The sequence below is a fragment of the Daktulosphaira vitifoliae genome, unplaced genomic scaffold (assembly GCF_025091365.1).
Source record: "Daktulosphaira vitifoliae isolate Bord-2020 unplaced genomic scaffold, ASM2509136v1 Scaffold_1, whole genome shotgun sequence".
In the NCBI taxonomy this organism is placed as follows: domain Eukaryota; kingdom Metazoa; phylum Arthropoda; class Insecta; order Hemiptera; family Phylloxeridae; genus Daktulosphaira; species Daktulosphaira vitifoliae.
Window position 1 is genome coordinate 26,786,659 of NW_026099572.1, and position 14,802 is coordinate 26,801,460.

General features: G+C 39.5%; 3 protein-coding genes across 4 annotated transcripts; 2 read left to right on the top strand and 1 right to left on the bottom strand.

The window, feature by feature from the left end:
- Positions 1-48: 48 nt before the first annotated feature.
- Positions 49-2,611, top strand: LOC126894674 (ATP-dependent RNA helicase Ddx1). The gene is made up of 2 exons (XM_050665856.1): positions 49-148; positions 370-2,611. Exon 2 carries the CDS (start codon positions 380-382, stop codon positions 2,558-2,560), a length of 2,181 nt encoding a protein of 726 aa, XP_050521813.1. The 5' UTR covers positions 49-148; positions 370-379; the 3' UTR covers positions 2,561-2,611.
- A 6-nt stretch (positions 2,612-2,617) lies between these two features.
- On the bottom strand, positions 2,618-5,660 carry LOC126894677 (NADH dehydrogenase [ubiquinone] 1 beta subcomplex subunit 10). The gene is made up of 4 exons (XM_050665859.1): positions 5,435-5,660; positions 4,019-4,154; positions 2,949-3,088; positions 2,618-2,877 (listed from the first exon to the last, which is right to left on the bottom strand). The coding sequence occupies exons 1-4, from the start codon at positions 5,565-5,567 to the stop codon at positions 2,759-2,761; spliced, it is 528 nt and encodes a 175-aa protein (XP_050521816.1). The 5' UTR covers positions 5,568-5,660; the 3' UTR covers positions 2,618-2,758.
- Positions 5,661-11,386: 5,726 nt separating this feature from the next.
- On the top strand, positions 11,387-14,796 carry LOC126894676 (uncharacterized). Of its 2 annotated transcripts, XR_007701474.1 has the most exons (4): positions 11,391-13,509; positions 13,590-14,032; positions 14,153-14,441; positions 14,510-14,796. XR_007701474.1 is itself a non-coding variant. In XM_050665858.1 (3 exons), exons 1-2 carry the CDS (start codon positions 12,902-12,904, stop codon positions 13,597-13,599), a joined length of 618 nt encoding a protein of 205 aa, XP_050521815.1. In that variant the 5' UTR covers positions 11,387-12,901; the 3' UTR covers positions 13,600-14,032; positions 14,100-14,117. The 2 variants fall into 2 exon arrangements, 1 of the variants encoding a protein (XP_050521815.1); XM_050665858.1 differs by lacking the exons at positions 14,153-14,441; positions 14,510-14,796 and adding an exon at positions 14,100-14,117 and having other exon boundaries at positions 11,387-13,509.
- Positions 14,797-14,802: the final 6 nt, after the last annotated feature.

Genomic DNA, 14,802 nt, shown 5'->3' on the forward strand with positions numbered 1-14,802 from the left:
TCTTTTATTATCAAAGTAAATTTGTGATAACATGAAAAAACGAAATGTATTTTACGACTGAATAGATAAACTCATTTTACAGTGTGTTAAAACAATCAAAAAATCAGGATAGTATTACAGAAAATCATTTTTAAATTCAACAAATATAGTAAGACCTTACTTTATGTTTTAACTTTTTATAATTACTTAATAAAACGAAATAGTTATTATCTAATCAATTTAAAAAGTAGTAACTAAAATTTGAGATAATAATTAAGAAATATAAGCATATAATATTAAATAGTACTTTTGTCATTTTTTATTAAAACTAAAACAAGAGAATTTCTTGTTATTTATTCTATTGACCTTTTGTTGGTCTCATTTTTCAAGTATTTCAATTATGGCAGCATTTGAAGAAATGGGTGTTTTACCAGAAATTGGAAAAGCTGTTGAAGAAATTGATTGGTTATTACCAACAGACGTTCAAGCAGAAGCTATACCTCTGATTTTAGGTGGTGGTGATGTTTTAATGGCTGCAGAAACAGGAAGTGGAAAGACTGGAGCATTTTGTATACCAATCATTCAAATTGTTTGGGAAACTATAAAACAGTATACATCAGGCCAAAACATTACTTCTGTAAAAACCATCAATATATTAGATACTTGGAAATTGAATTTATGGGATCGTTCAAATTCTACAGCAATAACGCCTGATGGTTTAAGATGCCAATCTAGAGAACAAAAAGAATGGCATGGTTGTCGAGCTACGAATGGAGTAAAAAATTCTGGTAAATTTTATTTTGAAGCTACTGTTACTGATGAAGGTTTATGCCGAGTTGGTTGGTCTACTTTTCAAGCTTCACTCGATTTAGGCACGGACAAATTTGGATTTGGATTTGGAGGAACTGGAAGAAAATCTAACAACAAACAGTTTGATTTGTATGGTGAAACTTTTGGACTGCACGATACTATTGGCTGCTGGTTAGATTTGGATGTGATGATAATTGGTTTTAGTAAGAATGGCACTTATCTTGGTGATGCATTTCAAATTCCACCCAGCCTGAAAAATTCTTCCTTTTATCCAGCAGTTGTTTTAAAAAATGCTGAAATGTCATTTAACTTTGGAGACTCTAATTTTAAATATGATTTTCCTAAAGATTTTACTGCTGTTAGTAAAGCTTCTAAAAATAATACCGAAATTTCTCAGAATAAATTATCAAAACAAAATAGTAGTCAAATAAAAAGACCAAACAACGCTCCTTTTGCTATAATTATTGAACCTTCTAGAGAGCTTGCAGAACAAACATGTAATCAAATTAAAAAAATTAAAAAATTTATAATAAACCCTAATGTTAAAGATCTATTAGTAGTTGGTGGTATTAGTGTTAAAGAACAAATATCATCATTGTCATCAGGAGTAGATATCGTTGTTGGTACACCTGGTCGATTAGAAGATTTAATATCTGGAGGTCATTTATCATTAGCATATTGTAGATTTTTTATATTGGATGAAGCTGATGGTCTTTTAAAACAACGATATACACCATTAATAGAAAATATGCATAGGCAAATGCCTAAAATTACTCATGATGGTAAAAGACTTCAGATGATAGTTTGTTCTGCTACTTTGCATGACTTTGAAGTTAAAAAATTAGCTTCAAAACTTATGCATTTTCCTACATGGGTTGACCTTAAAGGTGAAGATACAGTTCCAGAAACAGTACATCATGTAGTAGTAACAATTGATCCTCAAAAAGATATTTCATGGACTAATTGTAGTAATCATATACCAACCGATGGTGTACATAACAGAGATAATATAAAAGCAATAAACACGTCAGAGGCTTTATCACATGGAGTGAAAATTCTTAAAGGAACATATTGTATTAAAGCCATTAATAAATACAAAATGGATAAGGCTATAATATTTTGTCGCACTAAACTTGATTGTGATAATTTAGAAAAGTATTTTAATCAATTAGGTTCGTGTTATTCATGTTGTACTCTTCATGGATCAAAAAATGTAAATGACCGTAAAGCTAACTTAGATAGATTTAAAAGTGGTGATATAAAATTTTTAATTTGTACTGATGTTGCTGCTCGTGGTATTGATGTTAATCATCTACCATTTATGATTAACATGACATTGCCTGATGAAAAAACTAATTATGTTCATAGAATTGGTCGTGTTGGAAGAGCAGAACGTATGGGACTAGCTATATCATTTGTATCATCAGTACCAGAAAAAGTATGGTATCATGGAGAATGGTGTCCTTCGAGAGGGCAGCGATGTTCAAATACAAATCTCACAAGTAACAAAGGTTGTTGTATTTGGTATTCAGAACACCAGTATTTAGCTGATATAGAAGATCATTTGAATATTACAATTCAACAAGTTGGGCCAGATATAGATATTCCTATAAATGAGTTTGATGGAAAAGTTGTTTATGGCCAAAAAAAATCTAATAATGAAACTTTATATAAAAACCATTATGATCAATTATTGTCTACCATTTGTCATTTGACACAGCTAGAAAACAAAGCACAACTTATGTATTTGCAACATTTTTTAAATACATAAAACTATGATATTATAAAAATGTTTAATATAAAAATAATAAGTAATTTTTAATTTGTTTACTAATCTATTTATTAATATGTGTTATCTTGACAATTTATTCAACATTTTTCCAAAAAGTTAAAGACATTTTTCTATATAAAATTACATTCACAAATACATAACATAATTTTACTAAAAAATTATATTACTGTAAAGTAATTATAAACTCTCATTTTTCATTCCACTACCAACAGGGCCATGGCGTCTTTCCCATATCATTCTGTTTAACTGTTTAGCATAACATCTTTCAGCAGTAACAGCTGCACCTAAATCACCATCTACAAAATCACAAATAAATTAATAACAGCAAATGTCTATTAATCTATTCATTCATTTAACATTTTTTTACATTTAATAGAATAGTTTTCTTCTGCTTTTTCATACATATCAAATAATGGTTGACACTTCCTCATTCCATCGGGACCTTCATATATACGACAATCTTCATAGCGTTGTCTTAAAATAGATAAAATATTGCTATCTACTAACCTGCAAAACATTTCAAAATTATAAAGGTTAACTAAAACGTTTAGGAGAATAAATGTATTTGTAAAAATTATAAATTCTTAGATGAATTTACGATATGATTTTTTTATTATGTTTCGTGCAATATTATAACATTTCAAAAATTTTTAATACAAACTATTAATACTATTTTTAAGGACAAGGAAAATGATAAAAAAAAATACTTTATAATAACCAATTAAAAAGGTTTAATTTAACGTTTGTCACAAAATTAAAATTGTAAAATTCTCACTCTTTCATGATTCTGTTAATGTTTTGTTAATTTAAAAAAAAATTAAAACCTCGTTTAAGGAGCAAGTGATTTTTTTGATCTCTTCTCTATTATTTTAAATTTTATTTGTTTAGGCACAATTAAGCGGGTTTAGTTGCTATAAATTTTGAAAATTAATTCAGTTAACAGTTTATATATTTTTATATCATTAAAAATTCAATGACATTTCCATAATTTTCTTGATTCTTTTAAAATCCACCAACTTTTTCAAATCTCTAAACTTATGGCAACCATGAATTTTAAGTAATTAACTAGTCAATTTAAGGAAATTGAATGAAAATATTAAATTACTCATACAGTGTTCAGAATGTCAGAAAACAGGTTAATTATTAAAAACAAAAAAAACCCATTTCTTTGGTTACTGAACACCCTATATATGAAGGAGTGTTTTCATTAAAGTAAGTCCTTAAATTTAACTGATTCAGATTAAGCAAACAATATACTTAAAGCCAGTTTGTCACTGAAATCCGACTCTATAACAATTAATAATAGAGCTTCATTCCTTTAATTTAAACTTTTAATATCATAACAATTAAACAACAGTCTAAACTCATTAGTAAATAAAGATTAGTAGTACAGTTGTTAGATTTTATTTAGTTATTGTTGAATTATTTTGTTCTTACTTATCCCTGATTAATTGCTGATTAGCTTCCCATTTACATAATCTATCATCATCATAACACTGATCAACGGTTGGCACTCTTCTAAACTGTTCGTGGTAATAATTATATTGTTTTTGATTTGGTACAACAATATTTTCTAAAAACCAAAATCACAATGTCGAAATTTAAGTAAATTTAAAACGCTTGGTGGTATAGATGACGATAGATTAACTTTGCCTCATGCAATATATTCTAAAATAAAAAATTTCTAATTTTATTATTTTTCAAAAATTTCCAGATTTTATTATGCTATGAATTAAAATAAGATTCTTATTCTATCCCCTCTTCTTACATTTCAAATCTATATAAACTTACTTAGTTTTTTTTAATGACAATATACTAATTTAATTAATTTTGAATAATGGAATATGATTAAATTAAGAAAATGACTGATTAATTTTCAACATTAAAACTATTATAAGATGTTACTAATTTTATATCTAGGTGGGAGGAGTATTGTGGCCTAATTATAAAAATAATTTAGACCTATACCTCACTTACAGTCTTCATTTAGAGATGTTAATATCTCTAAAAGTACCAGTTTAAAAATTGTTGAGAAAACTTTTTTTAAATTAAATGATTTTCTAAGAAGCGTGTTAGATTAATGTATAAATTGCCATTTAATTAAGTGGATATCTATTGAAAGGGTAAGAAAAAAAAAAAATTAATTAGTAGTGTAAAGTAGAATAAAATTTAAAATTTAAAAAATAAAAACTATTTTACTATGTATTTTTGAAGATATTACATGAGGCATAGTTAATCACCTCATATTCATAGGTTAACTAAATTAGCCTTTTTCTTTTTAATGGAAAAACAACTTACTACTTTAATGGGGTATCAAATTTATGTCTTTAAATGGAAACATACATATTTAACAATTTTATAAAATAGAAAATTATCTAATTAAGACAATGACTAGTCAAAAAACAATGTTAGGACCCATATTCTAAAAGATATTAACAACTTAAAGAAATGACTGATGTTGAGAAGCGGTTGATGCTAGTTATATCACTAGATATTTCACTCCTTCTCCCTCCTAGGTATTAACAACTTCTAAAATACTGGTTCAAAAGTTGTTATTGACCAGTCCATTTTCTTAATAAGATCATTTTCTATTTTATAAGCTAGTTAATAATGCATGATTCCATTAAAAAATATAAAGTTGATACCTCTATAAGTCATTAAGGATGGACATAAAAAATATTTTATAATAAATAAATAATAATACATATGTAACAAAAGCAAAAAAAAAATAATTCACAAAATATTTTATCTTGAAAAAATACCATCAATAATATTTTATATTATAATTTATATTAATTTTATATTATAATAAAAAATTATAAATTGTAATTGTCTATATAAAAAGTGTAATACCCCTAAACCAAATGACTGGACCGACTAGTATGCCTTTGACAGTTTCAAATACATTTTCAATAGGATTTCGGCCAGTATATATCTTCTTTTCATATCCAAATATAGTATTTGGTGACTTCGCGTCAGACGACATTATCGAATTTAATAAAAATTACAATAAAAATAAAACGATTAAATTCACATTTAATGTAAAAAATAGGACTTTTCATATCATATGAGCAAATAGCCTTATCATACTTTAGAAATAATTAAAAATTTTATCAGGTAACAAAATAACCTTAAAATCGCAGTTCAAATACCAAAAAGGAATGGCAAAATCGATGGAATGTCGATGACGAACAATACAGATATTTTAGCTAAAGGTTATCGATAACGATATATGGAGCTCAGATTGATATAATTTAATTGATATACTGGTCAATTATATCGATATGTACAATACAAATTGGACATTTTTGTAGATTATTTTAATTGTATATTTCTAAACACTATCGTTACATAAATGTTTAAACAAATTCAAATACATTTTTTTTATTAAACACTGCTAATTTTAAATTATAGTAATAAATAATTTAAAATGAAATAAAAGAATTCTAATGAGGCTAAAAGGTGAGTTCTATAATACTTAAATGAGACCAGCTAGATATATGTTTTAGAGATTGACAAGAAAATAGAGCGAATACATTTGGAGAAAGCATATGATATCGAGTACCTAGAGAGAATGTTATGGGCGATCTTGTCAATGTGTATGAAGTTCACAGTAGTTCTTGTCAAGTGGTAATTTAGGATAAAAATGGACGACCCCAAGTAATTGCCATAAAGGCGAGGAAAAAATAAAAAAAGGATAATAATAATTTTACCTAACTAAAATCGTAGTTCCAATTTGAAACTTTTATATGATGATTAGTTTTTTTTCACTTAATTTTCATTTGAAAATTACTACATTGAAACTTTTTTACACTTAAAAACAGGCCCCTTACTTTTAAACATTAAATTAACAATAGAAATCTATAGAAAAAGTATTATTAATTCATTATTTGTATAAAATTTTTTTATTTTAATTTTAGTTTCAATTATAATAATAAGTTTACAATTTATTATTTTATTATAAATTTTCTAAACGATTTAATTATTCGTACCTCAATAATCATAATTATTTGTAAATTTGTAATTTGCGATTCATCAAAATGTTAACATTAATATCCTATAAATATCGAAAGCATTTAATCGATATATTATTGACAACTCTACACGATATACAACAATCACACTCCTATTCTTTGCAACAATTGAGACCCAGATAAAAACTTTATATTAATAAATGTACATAATTTTAGTTTAGATTTAGAATATTTTTTGCATTTTGCACGTTTAACGATCTTTAAATATTTCCGGGTTTTCAAAATTCATGCCAATTTTTTAGTATGAAATTACAGCAAAACACGTATTATATGTAACTTATTGAACTAGAAATTTTTTTATAAATAATTAAGTCAATATTATTTTAATATATTATTTATAATAAACTTTAAAATATTAATTAAATTTTAGACAACTAATTGTTGGAATAAAGTAAAAATAGGACAAATTACTATTGGGTCTAGTAGTTTTTAGGTTAAAATATTCCTCTTCTATAGCATGTGTGTGAAGTTAACAATTCCTAATGAGATACAAAAAGAATTTAAACCGCTAGAGGGCGCAACTTAAATAAAAAAATATTTTTTATTATATAGAACTTTTGACAGTTATGTAGTGTTCAATTCAAAATTATAATACCAATGAAAAGCTTATAAAATTACCTATCGAATGGCATAAGTCTCAAAGAGTATTCGAGTGTCCAAGTAACCCTTTTTTTTTTTTTTTTTTTTTTTTNTTTTTTTTTTACACCGACCGGCGCAACTGTGGACCGCCCTGGAACTACCGTGAGGTATTACTTCAGGGCGGCCCACGCCGTCTCTAAAACTCACACCACCACGTTGTGAATCAGCCCGAAATTAATCAAGAGCTGATTCACAACGTGGTGTGGCCTCCCCCGTTAGCCGGATCCCAAAAGTCGGGATCCGTTGCCCGGGTTGCACCACGTGGAGGTGGGGGCAGGACTTTGCGAAGGGGGCGTAATATAACTCACAAACACATAAAGAACATAAACACGAATACCTAAGGCGCCGGCCTAAACCAGCGCCTTAAGTCCTCCTGTACCGGGCGGCGCGGCTGCCTCTGTCTCAGGCGTTCAGCTTCCTCCTTCTTTTTCAAGACGGATTCGGCGAACACCTGGACGAGCATCCACGTCTCCCGGCTTCCCAACATCAGGTCCACCATGGACCCGACTCGAAACGTGGACCCTAGTCGAGACTCCAAAGAGTCCCGTTCCTGGGCCCACGCCTCGCACCGGAAGAGGGTGTGCAAAGCGCTATTAGCCTCTCCCGGGCGATCCGAACAGTGGTCGCACGTCGGCGCGGCTGCTTTACGAATACGATGTAAGTACTCGTTAAAGCAGCCGTGGCCGGACATCACTTGGGTGAGACGATAAGTCATCTCACCGTGAGTCCGGTCCACCCACCTGTCCAACCGATCGGGTCCTATGAGGGACCTGGTCCACTCGCCTCTCGTCATTTCCTCCGAGAGGCGAGTCCGCCACCGGAGCATGGTCATCCGCCTGAGCGCTAGCCGGTCCTCGGGTTCGAGGGACCGGTTTCGCTCTCGGCGGAGCTCATGCCCGGCGGCGCGTTCCTCAGCGAGCAGGTCGGCGGGCGGCAGTGACGACAGGATACCCGCCGCCACTCCGGACACCGTTCGGTACGCCGAAACAGTCCGGATCGCCGCCCGCCTCTGCACCCTGAGCAGGGCTTCACGGTTTTTGGACGAATACTCAAGAGTATCCGCCCAAACCGGGGACCCGTACACGAGAACCGAATGTACGACGCTGACTAAAAGTCTACGCCGCATCTCTCTCGGCCCTCCCAGATTGGGCATGAGTCCCGCCAAGCAATTCATGACTTTCTGGGCCCGCTGGGCCGCACGAGTAATGTGCGGCCCGAACTTTAGACGTTTGTCTATGACAAGGCCCAGATAAGTCATGGAGTCCTTAAGCGGGATCTCCACCCCCAGCACGGCGAACCGTGGAGGAGTGAACTTGTACCTGCCCGTGAACAAGACCGCTTCGGTCTTGTCCAGGGCGAGGCTAAGTCCACTCCCCTCCTGCTGGATCCAGGCGGCGACTGCGCTGAGCGCNATCCCCTCCTGCTGGATCCAGACGGTGACTGCGCTGAGCACGCAGTTTGCCCGGGATCCAGCCTCCTCGGCCGAGGCGCCTTCCGCCACCACCAGCGTGTCGTCCACGTAGCAGACGACGCGCACGCCCGGCGGTAGCGGAACGCGGAACACCGCGTCGTACGCGATGTTCCACAGCAGAGGCCCGAGAACCGACCCTTGCGGGACGCCTCCCGTAACAGGTAGGATTCTCGGGCCAGAGATGACCCGATCGCTAAAGTACGACCGGATCATCCGCCGAGGTAAGGAGGCACCCGAAACGCGTCCAGCGCTCCGAGGATGTGTGACCATCGCACGGAGTTGAACGCGTTTCGGATGTCCAAGCTCACCGCCACCCCGAAACCCTGCTCAGTTTTGGCCTTGAGGGCCAAGTCCCTGAAGAGGGAGGCCGCGTCATCCGTCGACCTCCCCCTCCGGAAGCCGAACTGGCCCTCGGCCAGTCCGCCGACGTCGGCCAGGTGGGCTTCGATCCGGGTGACGAGCAGCCGCTCGAGGATCTTCCCCAAGTCGTCCAACATGCAAAGCGGTCGGTACGACGAGGGGAGACCCTCGGGCTTGTCACCCTTTCTCAGAAGCACCAGCCTGGCCTTCTTCCACTTCGTGGGGAATTCACCCTCCGAGAGGCAGCGGTTCGCGACGGCGCGTATCCAGTCCGGGGCGAGGTCGTTTACCAACCCCCACACCCGGTTTGGAATCGCGTCAGGGCCGGGAGCTGTGTTCCGGCCCCGTACGCGCGCCACCGCGTCGGCCACCTCCTGGGTGGTGAATTCCTCCACCGACACGTCGTCCCCGAACGCAGGGGGAGGCAGAGGCGGGTGTGTCGGAAAGAGCGTGTCTACCGCCCTTTCCAGCACTTCCGCCTCCAGCTGACCGGAAGCCGGTGAACCGCGGAGCTTCCGCATAACGACCCGGTAGGGTTTCCCCCACGGGTCGTGGTCCACCGACTTCACGAGTTCGGCCCAGCACTTCGCTTTGGCCCGCCTGATGGCGAGCTTCAGCTCTTTGCGGGCCGACCTCAGCGCCTCCCTCGGGTCCGGGGATTCCGGGTCCCGCGGCCAACGGTTGGAGCGCGTCATAGTCCTCCTGACCCTGACGCACTCCTCACGCCTGACCGCCACCTCGGCGTTCCACCAGTGGACTGGCGGTCCGCGAGTCGACGGCGGTCGTTTGGCCGGGAGGGCGAAGTCGCAAGCTGCGACCACCCTCCGGTCCAACTCTTCCGCCGCTTCGCTCGCGGAGACGCGCCGGTCCGGTACCGCGGGCGCCGACCATTGAGCGAGCAGTAAGCCCGTCTCAAAAGCGTCGACGTCCGTGGCCGGTCCGACCCGCCAGCCCACTCGCCCATCGCGAGACGGCACGCGGGGCACGGCTCGAGGGGGACGGCCGCACTCGTTCACGAATGTACCGATGGTCGCTGAGGTTTTCCCTGTACGGGAGAACCGACCAGCCGGTCACGTGCGGGTGCAGCGACGGGGACACCAGCGTGACGTCCACCACCGAGCTCGAGGAGTGACCCTCGAACGTCGGGGTGGATCCCCTGTTGGCCGACATCGGCCCGAGGGCCGACATCAGGTCCAACAGTTCTTCGCCACGCTGGTTCGTGTCCGCCGACCCCCAGACCGGGGAGTGAGCGTTGAAATCCCCGGCCACAAGCTCCCCGCGTCCGTCGCGCGGCCTCCCGAGCCTCCTCGCCCGTAAGCAGGAGGACACGGACTCGAGGAGTCCGGCGATCGGCAAGCTGGGCGGCGCGTAGCAGCTCAAGACGTCTATGCCGTCTATCCTCGCCACTACGTAACCGTCGCCCGACTCGATGTCCGCGACCGTCAAGCCGCGGTCCATCACGCCGATCGCCGCTCTGCCGGACCGGTCTAAGAACCAGCCGGCAGAGTCCCGGACCGATCCGGCGTGCGGGTCCGAGACGATGCACACGTTGGTGCCCATCTCGTACGCCGCCCGCCGGACCAAGTCCTGAGCGGCCCGACAGTGGTTGAGATTCACTTGGAGGAATCTCATCCACTAGCGGGCTGCGCTCCGGGAGACCCCTCGGCCTTTCCCCCTTTCTNTGGCCCTTCCCCCTTTCCTCCTGCCAGGGGGAGCCTTCTTTCCAGGCCCCCCCTTTGTCTTCGCGGCCTTTGAGGCCGGCCCCGCACCCGGACAGTCCTTGGCCTGGTGCCCCTCCTTTTTACAGGAGAAGCACCCCTTGGACCTGTCCGGTCCCTTGCAGGTCTGAGCCACATGACCGTGTTCAAGGCACCTGTAGCACCTCGGACCCTTGTCGCCAAGGATCCTCAGCCTACAGGTGACCCATCCCACGCGGATACGGGCGAGACCTGCGAGGCGCGAAGCCAGCTTTGCCGGCACATCCACCCGGGCGTATCGCCCTTTGCCGCCGGAGTTCTCTCGGACCACGGCAAGCGGAAGCGCACCCGTTGCTACCTCACCGCCATGTAGGGGGGACGCTGCGTCCCCGATGGGCCTAGATGGTGGGCCATAAGTGTCCCACCAGTACTCTGTCTGGGACGCACAGTCCTGGACGCACTTGGGGCTCTCCGACATTAGTTCAGGCGATCTCCTCCCAGGCGAGCTGGTGAGGTGAAAATCAGCCAAGGCCCTTATGGTTTCAATAAGGGCCGTGGCCATCTTCACCACTCGCCTGTGAGGGCTATAGACCTCTAGCACGTCGGAGAGCTGTCCCGCCTGCTCCCTGGCGAGGTCTAGCCCAGCCGACAACACCTCGTCGGCCCGACCGATCACCCTCTTTGGTGTCCCGTCAGCGTTGAAGAGATCAACTGCAGTCAGGGGCACCAACTTAGGCTTTTTGGCCAAGACCGGCAGAGGAGTCGCCGGCATAGGCACAATCGCACCGGGCGGGGTATCCTCCAATGTGATAGTTGGTGGGCTGATCGTTGGGGAGATCTCCTTGCGTTTGGGACGCAAGAAATCGTCCTCCCCCAGCTCAGCCGCCACCACTTCACTGACTCCCACAATGGTTGAACCCGAAGTTCCTATCCTCGGCGAACCGGCCCTAGACGCGCTCCGCAATCTCTCCAATATGGAGGGTTTAGGAGACGCATCCAGGGAGATAGCCGTCGTCAAGTCCGTGTAATCCGTGCAATCCGTTGCCAATATCCTCCCGGCTATTTCACCGGTGGGAGTGGCTTGGTCACCACCACTCCCTGCAGTCGCAGTACCAACCCCGTGGTTGGCTGCAGGAGCCTGCCTCAACACTTCTGCATTTACTGTGTATTCGTTTGATAACGACACCTGGTGGGTACACCCCCCACCAACCGCCGGCACTGATGCAGTAACCTTTTTCTCCGTGTTTGCCATTATTCATATAAAATAATTTTCTGAGGGGGCTGCCCTCATAGCCAGTCCCTCCGGCCAGTGAGTAGCTAACTACACTGGTTGCGTTGCCATATATCTTCATTCTCACCCAAACGCTACCGCTTATTCGACCATAAAAGGCTTATTTCACGGCTACCCTGTATATCTATAGGGCTAACAAGCGTTTGGGCGGCTCGCTGTCCGCGACCGCTTATTCGTCAGTCCAAATTAATGGACTGCTTATTTCGCGGCTAACCTGCATATCTGCAGGCCGTTCCTCTATCCGCAACCTGAGGACGCGCCCTGATGATCATGAGCCTATTAGTTATTGTTATTATGTTTAGGTTAGAGACGATATACCAACATCATTACTCGAACAGTTTTCAATTCCAACGTATCCAGTGTTGTTCAGAGAGGACGGTCATGGAGAAAAGGGTGCGGTAGCTAAACATTTCGTTTAAGAAATTGTGGAAGTAGCTCGAAATATATCTCAAATATTACAAGTCAACTTGCCCATGACTTTTAAGCAAGCTGATGCGAAGAAACATAATGATATAGTAAAACGCGGTGTGTGTCCTTTATGCAATGTTAAGTTCTCTATAAATAATTACCCAGTTCGCGATTATGATCATTTAACATCCGAGTACAGAAAGAATTTGTAATAAATGCAACTTAAAGTTAAAGTCTCCTAAATTTGTCCCCTGTTTTTTTCACAACTTATCCAACTACGACGGTCATTTCAATGTAACACAGCTTGGATACGACGATAAACCCATAACTTTTATACCTAACAGTGAAGAAAAATTTATTTCTTTCTCAAAATATGTGGCGAAAGACTTCAAAATAAGATTTGTTGACAGCAACAGGTTTATGGCGTCAAGTTTATCAAAACTAGTCGAAAATCTAGCCAAAGGGGATGTAGGATACTTCAAAGATACTACAAAACATTTTCCAAATTCAGATATCAGTCTTATTACCCGTAAAGGTGTTTATCCTTACGAGTATACAGACTCATTCGAGAAACTTAACGAAACATCGCTATCATCTATAAATGAGTTTTATAGTTCTTTAAATGAGAGTAATATAACGGAAGAGGACTATCAACATGCTCAGAATGTTTGGAAACATTTTAAGTGTACAACGTTAGGACAATATAGCGACTGGTATTTGAAGTTGGGCGTGTTGTTGTTATGTGACGTGTTTGAGTCTTTTAGAGACCTTTGCCTAAAAACTTATGGACTGGACCCTAATTATTATTACACCGCACCCGGCATGTCTTTTGATTGTATGTTGAAACATACAAATATTGAGCTCGAGCTATTACACGATTATGACATGCTCTTGATGTTGGAGCAGGGAATTAGAGGAGGTTTGACAACGGCAGTACGCCGATATTCGGAAGCTAATCATATAGGACTTTCTAGCTATGATGTTAGTAAGCCGGATAACTGGATCATATATCTTGATGCTACAAATTTGTAAGTAAATTTTATTTAATATTTTTTTTTAATAATAATTATAGTTTTACATTAGTAATTTTTTGTGCAATACTTATTAGATACGGATGAGCCATGTCACAGTATCTGCCTAAAGATGGCTTTAAATGGAGTGAGATGAATTTAAATGTTTCAGAAGTTTTAATGCTCTTAGAAAAAACATCAAATAATTCGAAAAAAGGAATGATATTAGAAGTCGACGTTTCATACCCTGAACACTTACATGATAATCATAACGATTTACCGTATCTGCCTTTTAAAGAAGTCCCCGAAGGTTCTAAGTTTCCAAAGCTTTTGGCTACCTTAAAACATTAAAAATATTACATAGTACACTACAATTCGTTGAAACAGGCAGGACTGGTGTTGGAAAAAGTGCATAGAATGATAGAGTTTAATCAATCTCCATGGCTGGCAAGCTATATATCATTAAATACACGGATGCGTTCGGTAGCTAAAAATACGTTTGAAAAAGACTTTTATAAGCTTATGAACAACTCAGTATTTGGTTTGTATAAAACTGTACAATTTAATAATTATTATTATTTTATAATTAAATAAGTATTATGTTTTAGGCAAAACGATGGAGAATGTANAACTTTATAATTAAATAAGTATTATGTTTTAGGCAAAACGATGGAGAATGTACGTCTCAGAATGAAAATAGAGCTTACTAGTAGTGAGTCAAGATATAGAAAGCTTGTTAATTTACCCTCACATAAAGGTACAACTGTATATGGTGACAACTTGTCATTACATAATAATTCATTTACACAAAGAAGATTTAATTTTCGATAAGCCCATGTACATAGAATTTGCCGTGTTGGACATAACAAAAACTCTTATGTATGATTTTCACTATGGTACTATGAAAGCGTTATATGCAGAAAACATTGAACTTTTATACATGGGCACAGGTTCTCTTCGTCTTTTATTGTAAAAATTTTTTTTTTTTTTTTATGTGTAATTAATTCATGTGTTTTAGATTCATTGATATATTTAGTCAAAACCAAGAATTTTTATGATGATATGCAAAAACATCAAAGTTTTATAGAAAAACTAGATACCTCAAACTATCCAGTTAACCATCCGTGTTATCGTACTGAACGGTGTAAGATCCCTGGTACTTTCACTGACGAGACTGGGGGGGAGTTTATTTCAGCACACGTAGCTCTAAGATCCAAGGCTTACGGCTTCATTCAAAATGCTAAAGAGTGCATCAAGGCAAAAGGAGTGGCGTATCATGCCGTCAAAAATCACATTAGATTTGAGAATTAT

Coding starts and splice junctions, on each gene's coding strand:
- LOC126894677 (XM_050665859.1), bottom strand. CDS start 5,567: ATGTCGTCTGACGCGAAGTCACCAAATACTATATTTGGATATGAAAAG. Junction 4,155..5,434: donor TCCAGTCATTTGGTTTAGGG/GTATTACACTTT, acceptor TTTGGTTTTTAG/AAAATATTGTTGTACCAAAT. Junction 3,089..4,018: donor CAGCAATTAATCAGGGATAA/GTAAGAACAAAA, acceptor AATGTTTTGCAG/GTTAGTAGATAGCAATATTT.
- LOC126894676 (XM_050665858.1), top strand. CDS start 12,902: ATGGCGTCAAGTTTATCAAAACTAGTCGAAAATCTAGCCAAAGGGGAT.
- LOC126894674 (XM_050665856.1), top strand. CDS start 380: ATGGCAGCATTTGAAGAAATGGGTGTTTTACCAGAAATTGGAAAAGCT.